Source organism: Aspergillus lucknowensis (genome assembly GCF_044049455.1).
Source record: "Aspergillus lucknowensis strain CBS 449.75 chromosome Unknown BJX67scaffold_14, whole genome shotgun sequence".
NCBI classification, from domain to species: domain Eukaryota; kingdom Fungi; phylum Ascomycota; class Eurotiomycetes; order Eurotiales; family Aspergillaceae; genus Aspergillus; species Aspergillus lucknowensis.
Genome location: NW_027263558.1, coordinates 41418 through 56161, shown reverse-complemented (window position 1 = coordinate 56161; position 14744 = coordinate 41418). Strand labels below are relative to the sequence as shown.

General features: G+C 52.3%; 5 protein-coding genes across 5 annotated transcripts; all 5 read left to right on the top strand.

Annotated features, from left to right (window-relative positions):
• Positions 1-658: 658 nt before the first annotated feature.
• Positions 659-1651, top strand: BJX67DRAFT_50307 (uncharacterized protein). The gene is made up of 3 exons (XM_071035095.1): positions 659-892; positions 940-1015; positions 1066-1651. Exons 1-3 carry the CDS (start codon positions 755-757, stop codon positions 1365-1367), a joined length of 516 nt encoding a protein of 171 aa, XP_070887228.1. The 5' UTR covers positions 659-754; the 3' UTR covers positions 1368-1651.
• A 283-nt stretch (positions 1652-1934) lies between these two features.
• On the top strand, positions 1935-5894 carry BJX67DRAFT_371367 (translation initiation factor 3 subunit CLU1; the record flags this gene model as incomplete). Its single annotated transcript, XM_071031077.1, has 4 exons — positions 1935-1971; positions 2023-2085; positions 2154-2212; positions 2286-5894. 4 exons carry the CDS (start codon positions 1935-1937, stop codon positions 5892-5894), a joined length of 3768 nt encoding a protein of 1255 aa, XP_070887227.1.
• An 832-nt stretch (positions 5895-6726) lies between these two features.
• BJX67DRAFT_380065 (uncharacterized protein) lies at positions 6727-9522 on the top strand (the record flags this gene model as incomplete). The annotated part of the gene is made up of 1 exon (XM_071032711.1): positions 6727-9522. One exon carries the CDS (start codon positions 6727-6729, stop codon positions 9520-9522), a length of 2796 nt encoding a protein of 931 aa, XP_070887226.1.
• A 1475-nt stretch (positions 9523-10997) lies between these two features.
• On the top strand, positions 10998-12955 carry BJX67DRAFT_371365 (ferric reductase family protein; the record flags this gene model as incomplete). Its single annotated transcript, XM_071031076.1, has 4 exons — positions 10998-11667; positions 11729-11790; positions 11841-12026; positions 12083-12955. The coding sequence occupies 4 exons, from the start codon at positions 10998-11000 to the stop codon at positions 12953-12955; spliced, it is 1791 nt and encodes a 596-aa protein (XP_070887225.1).
• Positions 12956-13578: 623 nt separating this feature from the next.
• BJX67DRAFT_371364 (glutathione S-transferase family protein) lies at positions 13579-14455 on the top strand (the record flags this gene model as incomplete). Its single annotated transcript, XM_071031075.1, has 3 exons — positions 13579-13661; positions 13729-13782; positions 13840-14455. The coding sequence occupies 3 exons, from the start codon at positions 13579-13581 to the stop codon at positions 14453-14455; spliced, it is 753 nt and encodes a 250-aa protein (XP_070887224.1).
• Between the last annotated feature and the right edge of the window lie 289 nt (positions 14456-14744).

Here is a 14744-nt window from a genome sequence, read left to right as displayed (position 1 = left end):
CAGCGAGCAGAAGAGACAAAGATGAAGGAATGGCGGTGTAGACCGAACCAGTCGTTGTAAAGCCGGGGCTGAAGCTCTCCCAGTTGGATGTAAGGACGACCAAGAATTGAGGTTTAAGGGGGTGGTAGAAGCTTCAGAAATCGGGGCGGTACCTGACCAACGAAGATTCCGACGAAAACATTGGGCCACTAGAATGAGTGTCGACGGTGGGAAGTGAAAGGCAGAGAAGGGTCAAGTCAAGACAAGAAGAAGAAAAAAGAAGAAAACGAATTGGATGATTGTCAGTGGTGTTTTGCCGTTTAGCTGGAACCAAAAGCGACGGAGCAAACTGCTGCGCCTCCGATCGATGGAGACTCCCTGCAGATCGGGGCTGCTTGGCAGCGAGCCAGGCAGGCAGCCTTGTCTGATCTGGTCCGGCTTCTGAGGCTGGTGATTTAATATTGTGGCGAGAGATGGGCTCGTGGACGAGAAGCACTTTTGAGTCTTTCTCCGGTTCCAAGTTAGAGCTCGGGGAGCAAGAGGATGGGTGCCAGCTGCTGGGCGACTTCGGTGATTGACCATCTCGGCCTCAGGTCACTTCGCTTTCTCTTGTTCAGGGTTCTCATCAGCAGTACATCACTCCACTATGGGACCACAACTATTAAGGCGGTCGGCCAAACAGGCCTGTGCCCAGCTGGACGATGCTCTGTCCTTGATGGCCTCTAACTTCTGACTCGGGATAACACAACCTGGGATCTGAGCGCATTTGCTTGCGATGGCCATCTCCTCCTCATCCACTCAGTCCCTGGCCCTGTTTAAGTTGTTTGCCCCTCCACAACCATATTCTCGGTTCAAAATCAGCACTGCGCAACTCACCATGCCTATGTCGTGGACCTCTGAGGCCGAAGCCAGGGTATGTGCCCATTTCCCCCTCAACGTTCTGTGCTAACTTTCTTCAAGCTGCTGCTCGGCGTTTTAGCCCAATTCAAAGGCACTAAACTTGACTATAAGGCTCTGGCTGCTTTCATGGGGCCAGGTGCGATAGTGCTCACTCTCATTAGAGAAATTCTGCTAACGGGATACTAGGCTGTACTGTTCCTGCTATCAAACAGCACATCTGCAAGCTTCGTCGCGAGGCGGCCACTGCTGGCCCTTCCCTTGAAAAGTCCGCCGGAGTTTTATCTCCTCCTCTTAGTGATAGCTCGCCAAAGAAAACCAAGCGCGCCCGGTCCCTGGAGACTCCAATCAAGGGAGTGAAGAGCACTGCTTGTATTTCCGATGATGCCGGCGGTTACGAAGTCGACGGAAAGCATGGCAAGTTGGTGAAGGAAGAGGACGAGACGAAAATGAGCTTTCTTTTGTCGACCTCGCAGACTGATTGGAAATAATGTGTTCTGTTGGGTTGCACGTCGGCATTCGCCTGCGGGTAGGTGCAGCCGTTTTTCTAGAGCGCTTGATCGATTAGTAGCAGTCAAGAGCTGGCATCAAGCCTTTGACTTCGGCGAGAGGATGACTCCGTAGCGACTGAATCGAACTTCTTCGAGCTGGGACTGGAAAGCATCGCCCCAGACCTCTAGTAATCAAGGTTAACGTGAAGTCGAACTGCTGTTGTGGGGGTGATGAATTTCTCCTACCGCCCGAGCATTCCCGAGGGTCTTCCGCATCCGCATCCGCGAAATTTTCTCCTCGTCCAGCTTCAAAACTTCCCAATCCAATTTTCCTCTTCCTCCCCCGTATATCAGGGCTTGTTTGATTTATTAGTTTGGATATACGGTGGTTGGTTACCTCAGTTGCCTTCTCCTCTGTACAATATCCATTTTAAATCCTTCATCTTTTCTCTGTTGTTCCTATACTTCTCGATTCCTTTTGCATTTTTCTGGGCTTCCTCACGCTGTCTCGGACAACTTCAATTGTCCTGGCTTTTTCGCCTCAATCCTGCATTCTAAACCGATATTATGGAACAGACTAATGGCGAATTAGAACACTCGAAAGGTTTGCCTCATCGACCTTTCCGGTGAGGCTTTCATGCTCACTACACCGCAGAGTCTCCCGAACAAACCACCAATGGAAAACACAACGAGTCTCAGGAAGAAGATAGCACTGGTGGTATGTACGGCCCAAGTCATCCCCCCTGCCATGCTTGTTGAGCAATGATCTGACCACAGTTCTACGAGTAGGCCTCTTTCAAATCTCCGTGAAACTTCCCCATGAACCGTACAAAATCCAAGTGATGGTGCGTGTGAATACCGGTTGAGCCAATTGGTGGAGCAATTGCGCGCAAGCTTCTAACTGCTACTTTGGTTTAGGTGTCCAGCCAAGAGCAAGTCCAGGATGTCCGCCAATCCATCGTCGAGCTCCCTGGTACATTCCAGTATACCTGCTTCCATCTTGAGTTCGATGGCAACCGCGTCAACGACTTCGTCGAGCTGTCCGAAGTCCCCGGTCTTCAGGCCGACTCCGAGATTGTCCTGGTGGAGGATCCTTACACCGAAAAGGACGCTCGGTTGCATATCGTTCGGATGAGGGAGCTGCTCGGCGCTGCGGGTGATAGAGTTGATACACTACACGGCGTTAGTGCTGGCTTATCGCTACACGACTCCATTGTCGCCGAAACCACCGGTGAAACCACAGAGAAAGAACATTCGCTGGCCAAATATGAAATTTCCGGGTCCTCTGCGTTGAAGACCATACTTCCTAGAGCGGAGACTCTCGCGCCTAAAACCATCAAGTCGATTTCATTGTCGCCGTGGAACCCTCCTCCCTACCATCTGCGCCAGAAGGGCCACCTGCTCTATCTCCAGGTGACTACGAATGAGGGAGAACAGTTCCAGATCACATCACACGTTTCCGGATTCTTTGTCAACAAGTGTTCCAATAGCAAGTTCGATCCTCTGCCAAAGACTGTTCCAAAGAAGGGTAGCGCACATTCACTTCTCAACCTGATTTCCCAGCTCTCTCCTTCTTTCGATTCTTCGTTCCAGGCTTTGCAAGAGTCAAACAACCAAAAGGACCTCCTAACTACCTTCCCTTTCCAAAATTCTATTCCGTATAGTCCATGGCTCGTCTCTTCTCCGTCGTCTAATGTAAATTCTCACCAACCAGACATCACCCGCTCTCAGGAGAACTACCTAATCTCCGGCGCGGATAATGCCGAGACCCTACGAGACTGGAATGAGGAGTTTCAGACTACGAAAGAACTCCCCCGCGAAACCGTCCAGGACCGCGTGTTCCGAGAGCGACTCACATCCAAGCTGTTCGCTGATTACAATGAGGCTGCTGCCCGCGGTGCTGTCCTGGTTGCTAGGGGCGAAGTCGCTCCCCTCAACCCTACCGAGGCCGAGGATGCGCAGATATTTGTGTATAACAATATTTTCTATTCCTTCGGTGCTGATGGCGTCGGGACCTTCGCCTCTGAGGGTGGAGATGAAGCTGCACGTGTAGCTGTCGGGAAGGATGTTCTGGGCATCAAGGCCGTCAACCAGCTCGATATCAACGGCCTGTTTACGCCTGGAACCATCGTGGTGGACTACATGGGCAAGCGCATTGTTGGGCAGAGTATCGTGCCTGGTATCTTCAAGCAGCGGGAGCCAGGCGAGCACCAGATAGACTATGGTGGTGTCGAAGGCAAAGATGTCGTCGCAACCCATCCTGATTTTGTCCCTGTGTTCGAGAAACTGTCCAAGTCCCTCAGGATCAAAAAGCATGCGGTGTGGGACAAGAAAAACCAGCGCCATGAGCTCGAGGGTAGCGTCGAGACAAAAGGCCTCCTCGGTACAGACGGCCGCAAGTATGTTCTTGATCTCTATCGGGTAACTCCGCTCGATGTGGAATGGCAGACGGAAGAGAGTGGTGATGCGTACCCACACCGCATGTCCGTCCTGAGACTCGAACTGGTCGAGTCGTACTGGAGACACAAAATGAGCCAATATGTAAAGGCTGAAGTGGAACGCCGTCGCAGCGCCAAGGCCGAGGAGGCCGCTGGGAATGAAAAGTTCCCTGAAGCTACTGAATCAGAGGAGCAGAGCTCCCAAGAGAAGAGCGAAGAGGCTCTAGATCAGGAGCGGGTTGACATCTCCGGTTTTCACCTTGCGCTCAACCCTGACGTATTTAGCGGTCAGCTTCCTCAGACAGACGAAGAGAAAGAACAGTGGGCCAAAGACGAGAAGGAAGTTCGCGAGGCCTGCGACTTCCTACGATCCAAGGTGATGCCAGAACTGGTCCAGGACCTGCACGATGGGGATGTTGGTTTCCCTATGGACGGACAATCTCTTAGCCAACTTTTGCACAAGCGTGGGATCAACATTCGCTATCTGGGCAAACTCGCCCAGTTGGCCAAGCAGAAGGGCTCTCGTCTCGACGCGCTATCGACTTTGTTGGTGCAGGAGATGATTGCGCGTGCCTTCAAACACATAGCCAACAAGTATCTGCGGCATATTCCTGCGCCTTTTGCCGCATCCTGCATTGCTCACCTGCTCAACTGCCTACTCGGCGCCGAGATTGACTCAGCACCTCGCGCTGAGATCGATTCGTCCCTCCGTGAGATTTACCTGGAAGGAGACTTCACCTTTGAGAAAGTTACTCCTGCAGCTCTACGGGCCGAAATTGAGAAGCAGGTCGTGCTTAGATATCGCTTCAAGCTGAACCCGGAGTGGTTCAAGTCCCTGCGACACCTGCAACTTCTTCGTGATATCGCTATTAAACTTGGTCTCCAGCTTGGCGCGCGTGATTTTGTTTTCACCAAAGCTGAGACCGGGACGCTGAAGAAGGCGCTGCCTGCTTCCAGTGGTGTCAATTGCGCTGGACAGGATGATGGAAAGAGGAGGAAGAAGAAGAATGGCGAAACTGGCTCCCCTGCACGTGCTGCCGCGGAGCAGATAGCCAGCGTTACCTTTTCCCCTGACGACATTGTCAACATTATCCCTTTGGTTAAGGACGCCTCTCCAAGGAGCTCGCTTGCCGAGGAGGCTTTGGAAGCTGGGCGCATCTCTCTCATGCAGAACCAGAAGCAACTGGGTCAGGAGCTCATCTTGGAGTCTCTCTCTCTTCACGAACAAATATACGGTATTCTTCATCCCGAGGTTGCCAAGCTGTATCATCAATTATCCATGCTGTACTATCAGACGGACGAGAAAGATGCAGCAGTTGAGCTGGCACGAAAGGCGGTTATCGTCACTGAACGCACGCTTGGTGTCGATTCTGCCGACACTATCTTAAGCTATCTCAACCTCAGCCTCTTCGAACACGCTTCTGGTAACACCAAGACTGCATTAGTGTACATTAGGCATGCCATGGATCTGTGGAAGATCATCTATGGCTCCAACCACCCTGATTCCATTACCACGATGAACAATGCTGCGGTGATGCTCCAGCACTTGAAGCAGTATCCCGACTCCAGGAAATGGTTTGAAGCCTCCCTCACGGTCTGTGAGTCGCTGTTTGGCAAGCAATCTATCAACACCGCGACCATCCTGTTCCAGTTAGCGCAAGCGTTAGCCCTCGACCAAGATTCGAAGGGTGCCGTTGCTAAGATGCGCGATGCATATAACATTTTCCTCACCCAGCTCGGCCCCGAAGACCGGAATACCAAGGAGGCAGAGACCTGGTTAGAGCAGCTCACGCAGAATGCCGTCTCTATCGCGAAGCACGCCAAGGACATCCAGGCCCGCCGGCTGCGCCGGATCAATATGAACACCCGGTCTCTAGGGACCAAAGTCCAGCCTCAGGTCGGCCAGTCTGCGGCTGAAGTTGCTGCGCCCAAAGAATCTAGCCACGCTTCTATGGACTCGAGAAGCATTGATGAACTGCTAAAGTTCATCGAAGGTGGTGACACCAGCTCTTCTTCGCGCACGAAGCAGAAGAAGCGGGCAGCGGCCAGCAACCCTAAGCTCCGCGGCTCGAAGAAGCCGTCCGCTTAGATTTTTCCTTCCTCCCTTTCTTTTGTCCAGGGTGGTTGAAAACTATTGGTGTTCTTTCCTTTGACTTCAATCAATTTATGATGGTCAGGTACTGTTCTTTGGTCTTGACTGATAAGGGCATCACATCGGATGAGCGAAACACTCGGATATATTCTCATTTTCCCTTTTACTTTGGTTGTTTATCCTGTAGAAAACTCTCCTCTTCCTGTTTGGTTATTTTGGCATGGATTGTTCATCGCAGGCTGTGCATAGCAGGCAAGGTCGGGTGATTTGCATGCTACACTGGCATATGCCGCTCCTGTATATTATATGACCGACAATTGACTCACATCTGAATGACATATACATTTTTCCTATTCGATGTTCTTGTGAGAAGAGAGAGGACCTGCTTTGTGTCTGGCTTGGGTCTGCTGTTGACTCATCTTTGCGCTATACCGCTTTGGGTATTCCCTGTTCCCATCCATGGATCCATGGATGTTTACATCTTTGGCCACTCCATCGGTTGCTTTCTGTTCTTCTCTTCCACATCCTCCTCTTGCCTCGTTTCACCTGTATATTATCTCAATATTGGCTTTTGGTTGCATTGTATTTTGAGCAGCAATTATTTTGGTTCTCAGTCCGCTGACGATTCGCTACCTTGGTTTTCGGAGATTCTTGGTTCCCTACATATCCCAACAAATTCATCGCACGCCGCAACATGACGTGGACTCCCTATGATTTCCACACAGCTGACTCAAGTACGGGCCTTGAAAATGAATCCACCGTTTGGAGAAGAATACCAAACTAATGAGCTCTTTTCTCCCACTGCGCAGAGTGAGATAACCGGCGCAACATGGAAGATATCCGACCAACTGCGAAATGGGCAAATCGCATGTTGCGCCCTTTAACGTCCATATACCACCGACTCGAGAAGCATCACGAGATTGTATCTAGCGTCCTTATCTCGAAGGCAAAGGAGAGGGAGAAATCCGACACGACCGTTGATGTCGGCCGGACGCGTCTGTCCACGAAGGGGGTGGTCGGGCAAGGCTGCAGTTACTCCGACGACGAGGAACCCAACGACCCGGCCTGGATTCCCGGAAAGCTTGACAAGCGAAGGATAAGACATAATTATGCTAGTCGAGGGCGGGGAAATGGAGGACGGAGGCGCAGTCGATTGCTTATTCGGAGTCCGGAGATTCCAAAGACACTTCCCGGTGCGATTGAGATCGCGACACCGCTGATTACAGGAAAGATTCGGGGTTCTCTGGCTGATAGCTCGCTGTCGCTAAGAACGAACCCTTTTCAGAGCCATCTTTCGATGATGGAGAAAAGGGCCTCCTCCGAGCATAGGAAGCAAGGCCGGATACATAATAGCAGTTTTGCGCCATATCAAGGTTCCTGGAAGGAGGTTTTAGATCAATCTGGCGACCCTGGACTCGTGGATATTGCGCATCTACTGGACCGCGTCTTTTTGAAGTTCTTGAAAAATACCCGCATTCCTCCGTCTGGACCAAAGGGTGTAGACCTCCCCAACGACAGGGGAGCTCGATCATTGCTTTCGATGTCTGTGCGATGTCTCCCAGAGTTTATGGCTGGAGAGCAGCGGTTACAGGATGAATCAGAAGAAGGCTGTGACGTGGATATGTGCGACGCTTATTTCGCAGAATTAGAGGCCTCTTATGCGCCGAATGGGCTTGGATGGCAGCCGCTTCGCGAGGCTGCACGTGCCCAGGGAATCTATCTGGTCTCGCGCATGATACAAAACAAGTGGATTAACCCCCCGGCAGCCTGCCGGCTGCTGGAGGAGAGTTTGGCCCAAGAAGAATTCGACGCCTTTGAGTCGCTTATGACTACTTGCCTCACCAATGTCGGTACCTACCACTATCCAGTGGCCTTCGATCCCCCCCGCCCATCCAGTCATCAGGATGATCCTGTCCATATTTTGGGAACTTACTATCAGCGGTCGCCAGTACGACGCGCCTACGTATTGGAAGAGCTTTCCAAACTTCTAATGCGCGGGGCATTTCCTCCTGAGTGGATGGTAACAACACTGTGGAAGCGATGCGTGGATGGGGCGATCAAATCAGTGTCTACGGTGGGCCGTGACTATATGTCCGGCAGGCAAATTATTGAAGCAGTGATCCTCTCGTCAACAGGTGTCTACTTAACATTAGGTTCCAAAGTGCCTCCCTTCAAAGCGAGTTGCAGCCAACCACTCCGTGCAGCGCTACGTCGAGGTACTCAGGCATATGTGGCCCATGCATCAGATCTGCGGAAAGGCCAGCCTTCATGCCCTATTCCTATCCAAGATGCTCTTAGCAACCTCGTCGCCAGCCTGATTACGGCGCTTTGTGGTATCTGTATTGCCCGATCCCAAGCGGCCGAGTCTCAAGAGCGATTGGCGGGCCTAAAGACGCGAGAGATTATCCACTACTTAGCATATACCGTCCAACGCGATCTTGGAAACGGATCGGTATCCCCTGGTTTAGAAGGACTGACGTTTGAGCCCTTGCGGCGAGGGTATGTGCTTCTGGCGGACTACACATTACAGTGTGGTATGACCGTAAGAGCTGAGGCCATCTACATTGCGGAATCCGTTTCAAGGCGGAACATTGAGTCGTTCTTGCGATCATTAGCTTCCCGTCAAGATGTGGTCAAAGAGCTAGCAATGCTTGTGTCGCAGGTATTTTACTATTATGGGCACGCGCACGGGAAAGGCCTTTTACGGACACCAAAGGAAATCCGGGCCAGAGTTTCGCAGCTCGCTCAATTGACCAGCGGCTCGGGGGTTGCTTTGCTGCTGGGGAAAGTTGCTGCCGAAGCCGCAATGGAGCTAGCAGAGAAAAGCCTCGACCCGGATGACCACACCTGGGCCGTTGAGATCCAAGAAGCAGCCGCAGCGTCCCAACCCGATAAAGGCTCGCAACAGTCGTCCTCACCCAGACGACCATACTCAAGTTTATACCGCTGGGAGGACAGTATAGGCGAGTGGGTGGCGAGGACGCCGGCCGCCAAACCACCAGCCGTTCCTCCGACTGTCGCTTTGAAACAGCGGGCTGGGAGGAGAGGCCGGCCGCGGATCATTGCGTGTTCGGTGAGTAGCTCCCCTTCGAGCTCAACGTGCTCGGAGAATAGCATTTCGAGTGTCACATCATCCACACCATCTGTCTCGAAGAAGCGGCTCTCTGCGAATCATGATCCCAGCCGCCGACCATTCAAGAAAACTTATCACACGCGATGGGCGGAGCAGGTTGGAAGTCAAGCGAGCGATTGGGCCGATATTCCGCACCGTCCAGTGTTTAAACCTTTGATTGAAGCAACCCAAGCTCCGGTCGCCTCCCGTACGGGAACCCGAATGAAGGACGAGTTGCAAACGGGGACGATGGACCACGGGAATGCCACAGCGCGAAATCCTTCCGGGGGCCCGTTTTCGAGGATTGAAGTCGTCATTGTTAACAAGAGCTCATTACAACCAGCGAGGGCAGCACCAACAGACTCTGCTAGGCTTTTGAGACGGCGCTCCCCCGGGAAAAGTTACAGGCTCGCTCGGAGACGACAATCAGCACCAGCACCAATGACACGGAGGAAGTCGATGATCCCATGTTCTCAGGAGGAAGACAGTGACGATGAGCTTAGCTTCCTTTGAGATTCTTAGCAAAGGCTGTTTATCAATTGTGCTTTTCCATGACATTTCTTTGAAGGAGTCGAGAAGGGGTCTTGGAGTTTCCATCTTGTTCCATTTGATACCCAGGGGCATTTTTTCCTGTCTTTATCATTGGTCTGACACGTTTACTTTCCTTCCAAGGGGATCTTTGTGTTGAGACTTCCCCCCGAATCCTTCGTTTCTCCTTGACGAGGGAGCTGGCCGGCTCTGACAAATGTGCGTCTCGGGCGGAGCCCAGATTTGACACGCAGTGGGGGTTTGAGAAATGCATCGTCAAACAGCCACATGTTTGTCAAGCGCAGGTCTTTGGGGGGTGCTCCGTAATTAATATATTTCTTCGGGACGAGACGTGGAGGCCGTGCTTGAGCCGAGTCCGGTGTCAACAGTAGATGAATGACTGACTCGAGCGTCTCGTAGTTGGAAGCATGCACCGACGAGGACGAGGAGTCGAGCTGCAGTCAGTCGCCCCAGAACGCTCAGTTCATCGCAAAAGTCATCGAGAGTTCATCTCCGCACCAGAGGCTTCATTTTCACCTCAAGTGCCGCTGTTGAGATCCCTCCGCCAAGCTTTGCACATCATGGCCTGTTTCATCTGGGCCCTTTGGACGGGATGCCCGAGTGGCTGCTTGGGCCAGCTGCTGTCTCCGCTGGAGAGAGTGTTTCATCGCTCAGCTTGACCAGCCACTCACCTCCCTTATCTCCTCCGCTCTGTGTTTCCAAGCCCCGACGATCCAGCCGTAATTTGCCCGACCGGACAAATCTCGACAGCCATCGCGACCACTAAATTGCCCCTCTCAGATCGCGCCAGGTCGCACCATGTCGTGTGTCTCCGCTGCTGCAGGAGCCTGGGAGTCGAGGGCGTGGCGTCTTTCGTGCCCACCCAGTGTGAGGCATTGCTCGTTTATATGCAATCCATGACTTCCACCTGAGCTGCTTGGCGGTTTGGGCCTCTTTCTCTCACCTTTCTGCTGTTGACAGCGCAATTCTGAGGCCGGAGTGACTGGATCACCAACTCCATCACATTCTTTTCGTTGCCCGTCAACCCCTCTGATCGTCCTCCCAACCCCTGAGAGATCATCCTCCGGCAATCAGTTGGAAAATCGAGAAAAGAGAGACAGACACCTTCGAACATCCACCTCAACCAAGCATCCGGCCGTGTCGACTGCGAGGTTCTGCTCCATGGTTCTCTGAATTCCTTTGTCTTCGCACCACAAGAAGACAATCAGCTCACGATCCCACACGACGGCATTGTCACCCCTTTCCAAAGCATTCTGATCGCTTTATTCACTGCCCTAGCGAGGCTCGTGGAGCTGACTGCAAAACGCTCTCTTTGGACCAATTTACATTCCTTCGCTGGATATTCTACTGGACGGAGCTGGCCTCGTCCAGAGTATCCCCGGCTTCTGCACCGCTCATTTCATTTTAGAAGTCGAGATCCTCTATCTCCGTCGATGCCAATGGCGTCCCTCCTTTGTTTGTCCCTGGTTGGACATGGCCTTGCCGCGAATCTCGAGGATCGCGCCGGCCACGGCCATCATGAAGAGAACCCGTTCTACGAGGCCCTCAACGACGACCTCGCCCGTTACTCTTTGCTGGCTCTGGGCTGCTTTGCAGCCTTCATCTATGTCTGGAAGATGTGGTTTCGCCTCGCCGGCCACATGCGGCGACTGGCAAGCTTCAACAATGAGCGCCAACGCTATTTCGTCCCTGCGCACCAAACCCTCGCGAAGATCAAGAACCATATCATCTACGCCCCGCTTTTCCGAAACCGGCATAACAGGGAGTTTCAGCTGTCCCGCGCCGTCAACATGGGCACTCTCCCCAGCCGTTTCCATTTCTTCATTATTGTTGGCATCATCGCTATGAATGTCGTCCTCTGCGTCGTCACCGTACCCTACAAGTCCGAACCGGACTCGGTTTCCGAAGTCATCCTCAGTCGCACCGGTGTTATGGCGACCGTGAACCTGATCCCACTTGTTCTTATGGCTGGGAGAAACAACCCCTTGATCACTCTTCTCCAGGTACCTTTTGATACATTCAACTTGATCCACCGATGGCTCGCGAGGATAGTTGTTTGTGAGGCCATCGCACATGCGTTTTCCTGGGCCATTCCAAAAGCTCAAGAGTGTGAGTTGATATGCGTCAAATTCCCATGACCAACTTTAGCCCCCTTTCTGATTACTTGTAGATGGTTGGAGTGGTGCTGCATCATCATTTGCTCACAGCGACTTTATCCGGAGTGGCTTAATCGTAAGTTTCTTTTAATATCACCCTTCTAGAGCCGCATTGACTTGTCCCAGGCTGCCTGTGCCTTTACGGCACTTATGGTGCATTCTCCCTCAGCAATTCGCCATGCTTTCTACGAAACGTTTCTCCATCTCCATATCGCCATAGTTATCGTTTCTTTTGTTTTTCTCTGGGTTCACCTGGACGGACGGAATGCTCAGAACTTCTTGCTGGCCTCAATCATCCTTTGGGCGCTGGAGGTTGGTTGCACTTTCTGTTATGGAACTTAGGGATCTTGAGGCTAATAGGCAAGCAGAGGACTGCACGGCTTGTGATCATCGTGTACCGCAATATCGGAAGGGGTTCTACCACAGCCGTCGTGGAGGCACTACCTGGTGACGCAATGAGGATCACCCTCAAGCTGTCGCGCCCATGGACCTTCGAGCCTGGCCAGCATCTCTACTTATATATTCCCGCGATCGGATGGTGGATGTCTCATCCCTTCTCAGTTGGATGGAGCGACGTGGAAGATGTCATGGGCAATGAGAAAAGCCTCCCTATCAGCCATCGGGACGTTCTTGGGCCGCAGAAGACTACAGTATCCCTGCTCATTCGCCGCAGAACCGGCTTTACCGACAAGCTTTTTCAGCGCGCTGTCAGTGCTGTCGACTGTCGGGTTTCCTTGACAGCTTTCGCCGAAGGTCCCTACGGCAGCATTCACTCTATGGACTCATATGGCTCGGTCCTCCTGTTCGCTGGAGGTGTTGGCATTACACACTTAGTGCCGTTCACACGCCACCTCGTCCAGGGGTTTGCAGACGGAACCGTGGCCGCACGCCGCGTTACCCTGGTCTGGATTATTCAATCCCCAGAACATCTGGAGTGGATTCGGCCCTGGATGACGAGCATCCTGGCTATGAACCGCCGCCGTGAAGTCCTACGCATCATGCTCTTCATCACCCGGCCCCGCAACACGAAGGAGATCCAAAGCCCGAGTGCTACCGTGCAGATGTTCCCCGGGCGGCCCAACATCGACACACTGGTCGGAATAGAAGTCGAGAACCAGGTTGGGGCAATGGGAGTTTTGGTTTGTGGTAGTGGCAGTCTAAGCGACGATGTTCGACGCGTCTGTCGGAGACGACAAGATCGAACTCAGATTGACTTCGTCGAGGAGAGTTTCACATGGTAGATTCAGGCGCGAGATTGGAGACCGAGATTTCGCAGGCACCGATTATATAGATCATCCTGTGTAGTGCAAAACCGGTCCATCTCAGATGCTTCGGGCGTTCGTCTTCCAGGGATTAGATGGGAGTTGCACTCTCTCCGTTGTAAATATTTTAATTCCAGCATTTAACCCGATTCATGGTTTTGGCTTTTGCTCGATTGACATCTTCCTTTCCGCCTTTCCGCTTTTCCGCAGTTGACGGTGATTACCAATACGCAGACTTCAAGTAGAAACGGACCGAGTCTGGCTGGTTCAAAGCTTGATCTGATCCGACCATCAGAGTCAGCTTTTCTTACTTAAGCTTGTGCCTGAAGCTTTCGTAACTAAGTTAAGATTCGTTCCCAAACAGCTTAGAAATCATTACTCTCCTGTGGGGCTGCGGAGGGACGATGGCATCATTCCATCGAGAACCACAGAACACACTCCCACACCACCTTCATTAATAATAGAGCTAGATGGGCGGGGTCATGCTGCCGACTTCCAAAATCTATAAAGGCTACCTTTCCCGTTTCTGTAACTCTTATCTTCATCATCCACAGCTCTTTCCCACTTCTTGTGTCCATCGACCTTTTTCATCGTCATCCACCATGAGCAATCGCCCTGATATCACGCTGTACACAGCCCAGACCCCCAATGGAATCAAGATCTCCATTGCGCTGGAGGAATTAGGGTATGTTGCTTTCTCTCTCTCAACGCCCTTCCTTCTGTCGCGACTAACCGGCTAACCAGTAACGCAGACTCCCCTACAAGGTCGAGAAGATCGATATTAGCAAGAACATCCAGAAAGAACCGTACGCCATCCTCTCCCTTCCTAGAGCCTAGTACGGGAAGCTAACAGCGCAATGCAGCTGGTTTCTCGAAATAAACCCCAATGGCAGGATCCCCGCCTTGACCGATACGTTCGCCGACGGCCAAAAGATCCGCCTCTTTGAGTCCGGCGGTATCCTCACCTACCTGGCCGATGAGTACGACAAGGATCACAAGATTTCCTATCCTCGCGGCACGCGCGAATATTACGAGACAATCAACTGGCTATTCTTCCAGAACGCCGGCGTCGGACCCATGCAGGGCCAGGCGAACCATTTCTCTCGCTACGCGCCCGAGCGCATTGAGTACGGCGTGAACCGATATGTTAACGAGACGAGGCGCCTCTACGGCGTGCTTGATAAGCATCTGGCCAAGTCGAAGAGTGGATACTTAGTCGGCGACCATATCACCATCGCCGACATTTCACACTGGGGCTGGGTTGCTGCCGCTGGTTGGGCGGGAGTCGACATTGAGGAGTTCCCGCATTTGAAGGCTTGGGAAGAGAGACTGGCGGCTCGTGAGGGTGTCGAGAGGGGACGGCATGTGCCAAGTCCGCATACCATCAAAGAACTTATTAAGGATAAGAAGAAGGTGGAGGAGACGGCAGCAGAGGCCAGGGCTTGGATCCAACAAGGGATGAAGTCTGATGCTAAGTAGTTAGCCTGCGCTGCGTGCGTTTAATAATGGGTCTGATGAATTCAGGATATGATGACGGGCCGCGCGTTGCAGTTGGCCGAGCCTCAGGAAATAATTGTACCTTTTGACTATTGGAAAGTGTCTCACTCTCGGACTCTGTTTCCCCTCAACAGAACCTTGGAAGCTGCGGCGGGGAGTCATTTAGTAATTCCTTAGTCATATCACGTGGTTGGTTTGCTTGCCACATCTTGAAGAACCATTCTGTTTGTTCAGACAAGACTTCTCCTCTACTTATTTACGAAACAGCTCA